At 62.7% G+C, this 12242-nt stretch overlaps 1 protein-coding gene across 1 annotated transcript; it reads left to right on the top strand.

The window, feature by feature from the left end:
* Nucleotides 1-328: 328 nt before the first annotated feature.
* On the top strand, nt 329-11290 carry TBC1D10A (TBC1 domain family member 10A). Its single transcript, XM_005524529.3, has 9 exons — nt 329-577; nt 3708-3807; nt 6944-7051; nt 7197-7303; nt 7832-7946; nt 8160-8225; nt 9233-9422; nt 9675-9829; nt 9977-11290. Exons 1-9 carry the CDS (start codon nt 342-344, stop codon nt 10367-10369), a joined length of 1470 nt encoding a protein of 489 aa, XP_005524586.2. The 5' UTR covers nt 329-341; the 3' UTR covers nt 10370-11290.
* Nucleotides 11291-12242: the final 952 nt, after the last annotated feature.

Here is a 12242-nt window from a genome sequence, read left to right as displayed (position 1 = left end):
TCATACTGGTCCCAGTACCTCCCGTTATATCTCATACTGGTCCCAGTACCTCCCGTTATATCTCATACTGGTCCCAGTACCTCCCGTTATATCTCATACTGGTCCCAGTACCTCCCACCCCAGCCCAGCCCCACTGCCGGTGCACGGAGCCCCGCCCCTCACCGACACCCGCCGGCACTTGACGGACAGCTTCCCCCCGTCCTCCTGACCAATCAGCTGCGGGGGCGGACTCTCCTTACCCCAGTCCTGGCGGCTGATTGGTCAGGCCTCTGCTCCCGCCCAATGGCGGAGCAGAGAGGGGGCGGGGCCGGGGCGGGGCGTGGCCGCCGCCGTGTCCCCGCATGGCGGGGGGGGCGCGCCGCCGCTGGGGCGCCGCCATGGCCAAGAGCCGCGGGGGTGGCGGGCCCAGCTCGCCCGGCGGGCGCAGCCTGGCGGGCACCCGGGAGAGCCTCGCCGACCCTGGCGGCGATGAGCTTAGTTCGCTCGGCTCCGACTCTGAGATCAACGGCGGCGGCCCCGAGGAGCGACGCGTCGATAAGTTCGGCTTCATCGTGGGCAGCCGCGGCGCCGAGGGGACGTGAGTGGGGGCCGTGAGGGGGGGCCGGGGCCGGGGCCGTGAGGGGGCGCTGGGGGCACCGAGGAACAGAGGAGCCGGCCCAGGCCCGGCCCGGTCCGCTCCGGCCGCCCGGCCCCCGCAGGGCCGGGCCTGGGGCTGGGCCGGGCCGGCCGCGGCTCTCCCCGCCCCGTGGGGGGTTTGTCCCCGCCGCCCCCGGGCTGGGCGCGGGGCCGCTGTCAGGCATCGTTCGTGCCCGTGGCGGAGGCCGCAGCAGCCGGAATGTGAACAACGGAGTGAGGCTGGGAGACCTGCGGATTTTCAGCTTGGGGAAGAGAAGGCTCCGAGCAGAGCTTAGAGCCCTTTCACAGTGCCTAAGGGGCTGCAAGGGGAGCTGCACTCTTGCCTTTGGACAAGGACCTGGAGTGACGGGATAAGGAGGAACGATTTCCTTCTATCAGAGGACAGGGTTAGATGGGATACTGGGGAGAAATCCTTCCCTGTGAGGATGGGCAGGCCCTGGCACAGGGTGCCCAGAGAAGCTGTGGCCGCCCCTGGATCCCTGGCAGTGCCCAAGGCCAGGCTGGACGGGGCTTGGAGCAACCTGGGACAGTGGGAGGTGTCCCTGCCCATGGCAGGGGGTGGCACTGGATGAGCTTTAAGGTCCTTTCCACCGCAGACTATTCCTTGATATGATGGCTTTGTAAAGAGCCCCAAAAGCTGTTCCAGCTGTCCCATCTCCCTCTGAAGAGGGGGAATGGCTGGGAAGTGGTGTCCACCCCATTTAGGATCTGGGAGCTGTCAGCACACCGAGGTCAGTGTCTGCTCAGCTCCAGGTGCTGATTCCAGTGGACTTTTGGCCTCTGTCAAGCCAAGGAGGCCAGGCCATGGTGTCCTTCCAAGGATCCCTTGTTGGTAGTGCTGGCAAAGGCACCGTGGTTACCCTGCTCCGTGGAGGAAGCCCTTGGAGGAAGTGAGGCTAACCCGAGGCACTGGGCCCCAGGGCGGTGCTGACACCCAGGAATGTGCTGTTGCTGTTGAGCTGGTTCGGCAGCGTGTTTGGTGTTTGCCTTCTTGGCCCTGCTTTCACAACAACGCCCAGAGAAAGTCAGGATGACAGTGGGGACAACACGTGGCAGCCAGCTCCTCTCCTGCTGGGACATCGCCTGGAGCGGGCTCCCTGGGTTTTGCCCACCTGAGTGCTCTGGTGCCATCTGTGCCTCAGTTTCCCTGTCTGTGAGGAGCAGAGTGTTCACACCCCATAGTCTGTGGGTGTTACTGGGTGGGTCTGTGGGGTGAAAAGGAGGTTGGAATGTTGGCTCTGGGCAAGGTACATCTCTCTGGGTGATAAACCTTGTCCCTCGGCACTGCGGGAATGGTGTGACCTCTCCTTCCCATGGTGCTGCACTCTGTCCTGGCCACACATCACATTTAGGGGACACCTATCCTGGCTGTCATTCCCATGGCTGTCCCTGGGGTGGGTGTCCCTCTCTGTGCAGCAGGCAGCAGCAACTCTGGATGAAGGTCGTGGTGCTGGAGGCTGCTCCCAAGGGTGCTGACAGTGTGGTGGCTGCAGTCACTGGGGACTGAGCCTCCTGCAGAACCCCACACGTGTGCTGGGGCCCAGTCCTGCCCTGCTCCAGGGCTTTATTGGCTCACTGTCTGTCCAGGAGCGGATGAAGGGGAATACATGACCTGCTGCTGTGGCTAGCAGTTGGGATTGCCCTACTGGGAGGGGAAGCAGAGGAAGGACAGGCAGGGTATCCCAGCATCCATGGAGGGTCTGAGGGCACCGCAGAGGGCTGAGCTGTGGGGATGTCACCCACGGTATGGATGCAGAGGAGCTCATTCCTGGCATAGGGCATCCCGTCACTTCCCTGCCTGGAGTGCCCCCACCCTCCCGCCTGGGCCATATGAAATGCAGCCGGTCCTCGCTCCCTCCCCGCTGCCAAGCAGCCATCAGCTGGGAACAGCTTCCAGTCTGTGCTGGCGAGGTTCCAGCAGGCTCACAGCCAGCTCCTGTATCCAGCGTCCCGCGCTCCCGAGCTTCCCACGCCTCGTGGAGCCCCGGCTGGAGGCCAGCGCTGCCTCCATCCCCATGCCGGGCTGGGGAGCTGCCGGCCATGCCTGGCCGTGCTGGGGAGGGTGGGGAGCCAAGCAAAGCAGACCCTTTGGGAGCGGGTTTGCTCTCGGAACAATCGCGCCCCCCCCCCCGGTCCGACCCGCTGTGCTGGGTGGGACTCGGCAGGGAAGGGCTGGGCAGGGCGCAGGGCTGCGCTGCCAGCTGGATGTGGCCCTGGACTCGCTGTGCCGCTCGCTTTCCCGCTCGGAATGTGGAGAGAGGAGGCAGGGCCTGCATGTCCTATAGTGGGGCTGGGTGCTGGAGGATGCTCAGCACCAAGGCCACTGTCCTCGGGCCCTCAGGAAGGATCTGACCTTTCCTGAGATTGGCGTGGCCACAGGACAGTGTGGAGCAGAGCCTGGGAAGGCATTGAAACTTCACTGATGGCTTGAAGGAGCATCTGCTCTCTTTGGATGTCCCTGCCTGGGCCTGCCCGAGCTGCCCGTCACCCATCTCTGCACAGATGCGGTGCCATGGGGGATTGGAGGCCTTAGTACCAGCTTCAGCATCACAGCAGCTTCCTCCCTGCCTCAGCAGGGTTAAATCAGATTCCCTGGCTAGGCTGAGGCGTTTCTGGAAAACACTCCCCTCTCTCCTAAGGGACCCTGGTCTGGGCTCAGCGCCGGGCCTGGAGCAGCGCCAGGCATTGGGAGTGCAGTGTGGCTGGAGCTGTGTGGATGATATGATGCTTATGGCCCTGGCTCTCTCCGTGTGCAGCTGGCCCCTGCTACAGGGATCAGGTCTTGCTCATCCCTCACCTTCCTGGCATGTCCCTGGGGATGCTGCGGCGCGTGGTGTGTGCAGTGCAGGCTGCTCCCGAGAGGTTTGAGCTGCTGTGCTGGCACAGTGACTTCACTCACGGGTGGCGAGCACTTCCGGCAGCTTCCGAAGCGCCAGCGCTGCCGAGCGTGTACTGAGGGGTGCAGCCACCTGGGCATGGGGGGCACCCAGGGTGCTCGGGAAGCCAGGGGGCTCAGCACCGTACGGAGGGCCGGGCACCCACTGACCGGCCTCTTCCTCCTGGTCCCACAGGCTGGAGGAGGTGCCCTTGGAGGTGCTTCGGCAGCGGGAGTCCAAGTGGCTGGATATGCTCAACAACTGGGACAAGTGGATGGCCAAGAAACACAAGAAGGTAAGTGACAGCCGTGTCCCCTGTGGGAGGTGGCAGCGAGGGACAGCCAGGCACAGCGGTGTCCCCTTGGGGCAGCCTGGTGTCACTGGTTCCCTGCAGACAGGCGTCTGTGTGCCTTTAGATGATGCTGTTGGCTTGAATGGGCTGTTCATTCCCCTTGGAAACTGGATACGGAGTGGTCCCGAGCCAGCCCACTTCTGCCTCCAACTCTTCCCTGCCGGGCTGGAGCTTTCCTAGGGCTCCTTTGGCTGCCTGCAGGCAGCCATGGGAATTGTTTGCTCATGGAAACTTCTGTTCTGAGCATCTTGCAGACCAAAAAAAGCTCCGTGTAGGAAATGTTTGAGCCTGATGCGCGTGACACTGGTCTGTGGACTGGGATCCCTGAGAGATTCCTGGTGTGCTGGCTCCATGGCTTGGTTTGCTGGTGCTCCCTGATCCCCTGAGCCTGCAGATGAGGTGGCAATTGGGATGCAGCAAGTCCAGGGTTGCTGCTGTGTGTCTGCTGGGAGCAGTGAGGCTGCTGGCATGGGACAGCAGTGCCAGAAAGTGGCCAAAGGGCCTTCTCCTCCTCCTCCTCCCCATGCTGGTAGAGTCTCCTGGCACCACTCAGTGTGCCTGGAGTGCTGTCCCTACTCAGTTCCTGGTGAACTACACCGGAATCCCTAATCTGTTTCTTGGCTGCTCTTAAAGGATTTGGGAGAGTTTTCTGGGCCACGGCAGGCGGGCTCTTTGTTCCCTGGGCAATTTCCGCCACTCTCCGGCCGTGTGCCACAGGGTGCCCTTCGGGATGGGGTGAGTGCTCCAGCAGCCCTGTGCCTGGCACAGCAGCTCCCTTGTGCTTGGACTGAGCCTCTGGGAGTCTCTGTGGGGCTGATGTGCTGTATAGTCTGTCCTGCAGCAAAAATCCATGCCTGGAGCTTTGGAGAGGCTGCTCCGGAATGCTGCTCTGTGCCTGGATCCCTGGGGCTGCTCAGGGAAGGCTGCCAGGCCTGGCCTTGGATGCTGTCAACTATCTTTGGTCTGGCAAGAGCCTGCTTGGTGCAGGTCCCTGCTGCTCTGGGGGAGCTCCCTAAGCCTCTGAAAAACCCCAGTACTTTTCTGGCTGCCTCACCAGGGTTGGCAGGCAGCCCAGGGATCCCTGGGCCAGCTCCTGCTGGGCTTGCTCACACCTACACTGCTCCAGCATCCCAAAATGCTCCCTGCTTGGCCCCAATCCCAGCAGAGCCTGACCCCACATCCTTCACAGTGCTGAGCTGTGCCAGCACCGTGTGCTGGAAGGAGGGCACACCTGTGGGTGGGCAGCTCCCACCTCACCTTGCTTTCAGCATCCCTCAGCCCAGACACACTCCCTGTCCCTGGAAAATCACAGTGGGATTGGGGGGTTGATGGCAGGACCCCATGTGGGACCAAGGGGATGAGCTGCTCAGCCCTGGTGGTGCTGGCCTGGCCAGCTGAAGGGGCTGCTGAACCAAAACCCAGTGAGGTGGTTTCCTTCCTGGCAGCTCAGTCAGCAGGAAGGGGAGCTGCCTGGAAATGGGAGCTGTCAGCAGCCTTGGAGCTGCCCACAGCAGCCCTGGGCATCATCCACTGTGTTTCCTGCCGGCACAAAAGGACCTGCCCTTGTAAACAACCAGTGAGGGAGCAACAAACCCCCTGGGGAGGTGATGGTACTGTGCTTGGAAACAACCATCTGTTCCCCAGTTGCTCCAGCAAACAGGGAAACACATCCCTGGGCAAGCAGGAGAGGCCTAGGGGGAATTTGGGAGCTGTTGGCCACTTCTCTCAGAGCCATGGTTGCATGTGCCACCCAAGCAGGGACATGAGGAGTGGAGGCTGTGCTGGGGTTTTGCAGGGTGTTGTGGGGGGTGACTGTGCTGAAAGCACCAGGCTTGTGGGGCCCACCTTGCTGTATGCTCTGGCTGAGGACTGTGGGGAGAAAGACACATAAGGATGTAGAGCTGCTAGAGCCAGTCCAGAGGAGGCCATGGAGATGCTCCACGGGCTGGAGCCCCTCTGCTCTGGAGCCGGGCTGGGAGAGCTGGGGGTGCTCACCTGGAGAGGAGAAGGCTCCAGGGACACCTCAGAGCCCCTTCCAGGGCCTAAAGGGGCTCCAGGAGAGCTGGAGAGGGACTGGGGAGAAGGGATGGAGGGACAGGACACAGGGAATGGCTCCCACTGCCAGAGGGCAGGGATGGATGGGATATTGGGAAGGAATTGTTCCCAGTGAGGATGGGCAGGCCCTGGCACAGGGTGCCCAGAGCAGCTGGGGCTGCCCCTGGATCCCTAACACTGTCCAGGGCCAGGTTGGACACTGGGGCTTGGAGCAGCCTGGGACAGTGGGAGGTGTCCCTGCCCATGGAATGAGATGGTCTTTATTGTCCCTGCCAACCCAGACCATATCACGATTCTGTGATTTGGAGCTGCTGCTGTGATGAGGACTTGGAGTGGGATCTTGGGGGCTCTGTTTTGGTCCCTGCTGGTGCAGGCAGCACCAGGGCTAAGCTGGCTCAGCTCCCCACACAGGGTAGGCACTGACTGCCTTGCCTGGACTTTGGTCCTGGCTGGTGCCCAGTGCCAAGGAACAGGAAACTGTGGGCATGGAGCTGGCCCCTGGGGCCTCAGGATTTGGCCATGTATGCAGATAGGGCCAGACCTGCCCTTCTGCCTAGGATGAGCAGATGGAAAGGCTGAGACACTCGTCAGGGTGCACATCCCTGCTTTCCATGGCCCCACAGGGCAGTGGGGGGCTGGACTGGGGGCTGGAGAGCCTCCCCTGTGTCCTCAGCGCTTCCCATGTGGACAGAGCCACCCGCTCCCCACCTTGGCTCCAATGTTTGCTTTTCCAGCTCCCAGCAGGATCTGGCTTTGAGGCAGTGCCAGGCTTGTTTGGAGCTGTTTGCAAGCCACAGAGGCTCTGCTGGGCCTCTGGCAGCTCCCCCATGCTGCTGGTGTAGCCCTGACTGCTGTTCCAGCTGGCATCTCTGCATCCCAGGGGCTCAGGGGCACTTCTTGTTTGGGAAGCAGCAGGGGACCAGCCTGTGGCCGTGGTGCTGGCCTGGCTCCCACCTTGCCCCAGGAGTCTCTTTGTTTCCCAGTGCTCCGTGATTTTCCCGTGACAGCTTTGTCTCTCCCGCAGATCCGGCTGCGGTGCCAGAAGGGGATCCCACCCTCGCTGCGGGGCCGTGCCTGGCAGTACCTCTCTGGGAGCAAGGTCAAACTGGAGCAGAACATGGGCAAGTTTGATGTGAGTCCTGCCAGGGACCCTCCTGCACCACCAGGGAGAGGGCGGTGCTGGGGCTGCTCCTGCTTGGGCTTGGGTGTGTGTTGGGATCTCAGACGTCATGGGGGGGAGTCAAGGGTGTTGCTTACCCCAGTCTTCCCCTCCCCAGGAACTGGACCTTCTCACAGGAGATCCCAAGTGGCTGGATGTGATCGAGCGGGATCTCCATCGGCAGTTCCCCTTCCATGAGATGTTTGTCTCACGTGGAGGCCATGGGTATGTGGAGCTACTACTGTGTGTCCAGCCCTCAGCAGCCATGGATGGGGTGGGCACTGTCTGTCCCAGCTCATGGGAACCACACTTCTGTCCCCAGTGTCCTCCCCATTCCTCCAACATTCCCTATACTCCCACAGTCACAGGACATCCAGTGACTGAAAACAGGATGGCTCAGACCAGCTCTGACACCCAGTGGGTGGGAACTGCCATGACAGGAGGGCAGAGGGAGGAGGTGGCAGCCCGTGGCCTCCGTTTCACCAGGAAAATGCTGCTCCCAATGTGTTGAGGGAGCATCTGTGCCCCTGTGCCTGCAGCTGGGTCCCCTGCTGTGGGTCCCCTGGGTCTGTGGCTCGCTCTGGGCCATGTGGTTGTCTCCATACCTCAAATCCCAGATCCAGGCAGGATCTGTGGGCAGCACTTGCCAGGGTTTGTGTGGAAAGGGGATCCCAGGGGGGCACTGACCCAGGCTGGTGCGTGGGATGCACGGGGGAGGCTGTGTGCCGTGTGTGCATGCCGGTGTGTCCGCAGGCAGCAGGACCTGTTCCGGGTGCTGAAGGCGTACACGCTGTACCGCCCGGAGGAGGGGTACTGCCAGGCCCAGGCGCCCATCGCCGCCGTCCTGCTCATGCACATGCCGGCCGAGGTACGGGCACGCGGCTCAGGGGACAGAGCTGGGACCTCCTGGAGGGTGTGGGGCCCTTTGGGGGGTGCTGATGAGTGGGTGCCTGGCCCAGAGCAACCCAAAGTGCCCCAGGGATGCTTTGCTGCTTCCCACCCTCTCCCGTGGTCCGTGGGAGCAGGGAGGGGGCCACAGGGAGGTCCTCTGGGATCTCACCCTCTGTCCCTTGGCTTGCAGCAAGCGTTCTGGTGCCTGGTGCAGATCTGTGAGAAGTACCTCCCTGGCTACTACAGCGAGAAACTGGTGAGTAAAGGGCTCATGGTGCTTTCAGCAGTGGCAGGGACCTGCAAGGTGCTGCACCTGGGTTGGAGTGCAAGGATCAATCTGGGCAGGGGATGAAGGGATCAAGAGCAGCCCTGGGGAAAGGACTCGGGGATGCTGGTTGGTGAGGAATGGCCATGCCCTGGCTGTGTGTCCTGCATGGGCAGCAGGGGAGGGAGGATTCTGCCCCTGTGCCCTGCCCAGGTGAGACCCCACCTGCAGACCTGCCCCAGTCCTGGGGTTCCCAACATCAGAAGGATGTGGAGCTGCTGGAGCCAGTCCAGAGGAAACCATGAAGCTGCCCCAAGGGCTGTAGCCTGTCTGCTCTGGAGCCAGGCTGGGAGAGATGGGGGTGCTCACCTGGAGAACAGAAGGCTTCAGAGAGACCTCAGAGCCCCTTCCAGGACCTAAAGGGGCTCCAGGAGAGCTGGAGAGGGACTGGGGACAAGGGCCTGGAGTGTCAGAACGAGGGGTAATGGCTTCTCACTGCCAGAGGGCAGGGCTAGATGGGACATTGGGAAGGAATTGTTCCCTGGGAGGGCGGGGAGGCCCTGGCACAGGTGCCCAGAGCAGTTGTGGCCACCCTATCCCTGGAACTGTTCCAGGCCAAATTAGACAGGGCTTGGAGCAACCTGGGATTGTGGAAGGTGCCATATGGCAATGGAGTGGAATGAGGTGAGTTTTAAGGTCCATTCCAACCCAAACCACTCCATGATTCTGTATCTCCAGGCCAAAAACTTGTCCAGCTCCTCACCATGGGTAAAGAAGGGGTCTGGGGAGGTACTGGGTATTCCCACAGTCTCCCTGTTGTGCTGTGGTTCCCAGAAGCATTCCACATTCAGGGATGGGGGTCTCAGTGGAGTATCCATGGGACACAGCTCTGCTCTCCTATCAGGTGTAGAGGGTTGGCTGCCCCTGCTGAGGCCAGGCCCTGGGGGCTGATCTCAGGGCTGGATTATTCACTGGGATTCTGGTCCCTGTCCCTGCAGGAAGCCATCCAGCTGGACGGACAGATCCTCTTCTCACTGCTGCACAAGGTCTCACCTGTGGCCTACAAGCACCTGAGCAAGCAGAAGATCGACCCCATCCTGTACATGACAGAGTGGTTCATGTGCGCCTTCTCCCGCACGCTGCCCTGGAGCTCCGTCCTGCGCGTCTGGGACATGTTCTTCTGCGAAGGTAGGAGCTCCCCAGCATCCTCCTCCCCACAGCCATGGGACCTGCAGCAGGGCAGGTCTGGGGCAGCCACATGCTTGGGGTGTTCAGATGGGCTGTTTTCCTGGGGGTTAGGAGGCATGCACATGCCAAATTCACCCTCTTGCACGTCCTGTTAGTGGGACTGGGATGTGCTGCCCCACTGCATTTGAGGGACATGGTGGCAGTGTCACTCTGTCCTGCCTGGCACTCACTGCCTCATGTCTCCTCTTGCAGGAGTGAAGATCATCTTCCGGGTGGGCCTGGTGCTGCTCAAACACACCCTGGGCTCCTCGGACAAGCTCAAATCCTGCCAGGGCCAGTATGAGACCATGGAGAGGCTGAGGGCCCTCAGCCCCAAAATCATGCAGGAGGCCTTCCTGGTGCAGGAGGTGAGGTGCTGGGGACGGTCTGGGGGCCCAGTGCTGCCACACTGGGCTGTCTCTGGGTGGGCGGAGCAGCCCCCAAAAGGCTTGGTGAGCGTTGCCTCTGCCGTGAGAGGGATGTCGCTGTCGCTGATGGCACAAGTGTCCCCACAGGTCATCGAGCTACCGGTGACGGAGCGTCAGATCGAGCGGGAGCACCTGATCCAGCTGAAGAAGTGGCGGGAGACGCACGGGGAGCTGCAGTGCAAGTCCCCCCCTCGCCTGCACGGCGCCAAGGCCATCAGCGAGGCGGAGCCCGCCCCTCGCAAAGCGCTGGAGCCCGTCCCCCCCATCGTCGTCTCCCCCGGGCCCGCCCCCGTGCCCAAGGCCCGCAAGAGCAAGGAGAAGAACCGGGAAAAGGGCCCGGCCAGTCCTGCCAACGGCCCCGGGGCCGAGGGCAACGGGGCGCCCGGCACGACCCGGGAGCTGCTACACCCCCAGGTCTCCCCCCACCACCAGTCCAAGGAGAGCCTGAGCTCCCGGGAGAGCGAGGACACGTACTTGTAGGGCCCGGCCCACACCCCGGGCAGCCGGGCTCAGCGGGGCTGCGCACGGACCCGGGCGCAAGGACACCGAGGGGGACCCCTGGCACCCGGCGCTGGGGGCTCTGAGCTGGAGGGATGGGACGGGGGGGCCGTGCGGCTCCTTGAGAACAGCGTGGCCCTCTCGGGGCATCCGTGGAGCTTAGCCAGGTGTGGTGACCAAAGGGGACACCGTGGGTCTGCGCTGGGTGCCCACCCCGCAGGGTGCTGGCACCACGAGCGGTGGGAGCCCGGGCAGGGGGTGGCTGAGCCACCCGAGCTCCCTCCCCACACTGGGGGGGGCTGGGCTGCCCCTCAGGCCCTTCTCCCCGTCCCAGAGCCCCTGGACTCATCACCCCCTGGGTCCCTCCCGTAGCCCCCACCCTGCGCCAGCCGGGCAGCCCCAGCCCCGCTTCCTGAGCACTTAGGCCTGGCGCAGGGCACTGGGGGTACGCGAGGAGCCGGGGGACCCCTCGCCCCCCCCTCTTATCTAGTGAGGATATATCAAGCTGTAGCCCTATATGTAGTACCCAACTTACCTACTCACTGAGCCTATTTATTATTCCTCCAAGGCAGGACAGGGACCGAGGCAGGATGCGCTAGAGGCAGCGGGATTTGATGCCGAGTTTCGGGGCTAAAGCCCCCCCATCCCATCCCCTTCCATCCCCAAGCTCCCCACAGCTCAGGGGGAGTGTTTACCCTGCCAGGGCTCACCCCAGCACTGCCGCCCCCCCCAGGCCCCAGCGCAGGTGAGACGGGGTGGGTGAGCAGCAGCCAGGTGCTCCCTGGTTGTGGGGTCCCCTCTGCCCCCCCTGCCCTCCCCAAGGGCGGGTGGTGGGTTTGTAAAATAAAGCGGGAAAAGCAGTTTTGTACAAAGGGGTCAATAAAGCGAGTGTGTAAAGGCGCAGCCCTGGCTCCCACCTCTCTTGGGCTGGGATGGGGGGTTGAGGGTGGCAGGAGGCAAAGGTACCAGTACCAGGTTTGGGGGGGTACCCTGACCTGCACGCTACCCATGGTTCTCTATCCATGTGGAGCACCCTTCCCTGCAGTGGTCACTGATCCTGACCCCTTCCCTGGGTCCCACCTCCCCTGGCTGCCCTTGTCCTGGGGGGCAGATGCTGGGCAGTGTCCTGGGATGGGCCATGCTGCTGTCACTGCTCTGTCACTGCTCTGTCACCACAGCGGGTGGCCCAGCCCCACTGTCTCACTCAGCCTTGGGGCTGCCCGTTTGAAGTGGAATGGGAGGAGGCTGAGACCTGCCCCAGCTTGTGATAGTGGTGGCTGGCAGGCCCTGGTGGGTGCCAAGGGGTGCACTCCCATCCCAGCCTTTCCCCCCTCTCCCACTGTCACAGCTCTTGTGGCTGAACAGAGCCGGGGACCATTAATTAATCCCATGACACCCCAGAGCTCAGCTTTCCATCCCAAAATGATGCCCAGGCCATTTCTCGCCTGCTTTCTGCAGGCAGGAATTCTTCCCAAACCTCCATTCCTCCCTCCAGAAACCCTCTTTTTCCTGGCAGTGGCCCTGGTTTGGTGAATCCCCTTTCCAGGCCTGGTGTTGGGGCTGAGCGTGTGGGACCCGGTTGGATGCTGGGTGGGGTTGGCAGTGGCTCCCAGAGGGTCACCCTTGGCTGGGCACCCCCAGAGCTGCAGTTTGGGGGTAACCCGGGACTCTGAGTTGGAGCTGCTCCAGGCACCACGGAACGCTGAATTTGGGCTGCTTTGGGCCCCATGGAGCTCTGTACTGGGGCTGGTTCCGAGGCTCCGGTGCGGCTACCCCGGGTCTCCAGTGCGGGCATCCCGGGGCTCCGACCTGAGGCTGCTCCCGGAGCGCCGGGCCCGGGTCGTTGCCTTTTCCG

The sequence above is a fragment of the Pseudopodoces humilis genome, chromosome 20, assembly GCF_049639895.1.
Source record: "Pseudopodoces humilis isolate 2021_Gansu_Grassland_sample_001 chromosome 20, ASM4963989v1, whole genome shotgun sequence".
NCBI lineage: Eukaryota > Metazoa > Chordata > Aves > Passeriformes > Paridae > Pseudopodoces > Pseudopodoces humilis.
The sequence above is the reverse complement of the archived record's forward strand: the minus strand, read 5'-3'. Positions and strand labels throughout refer to the sequence as shown.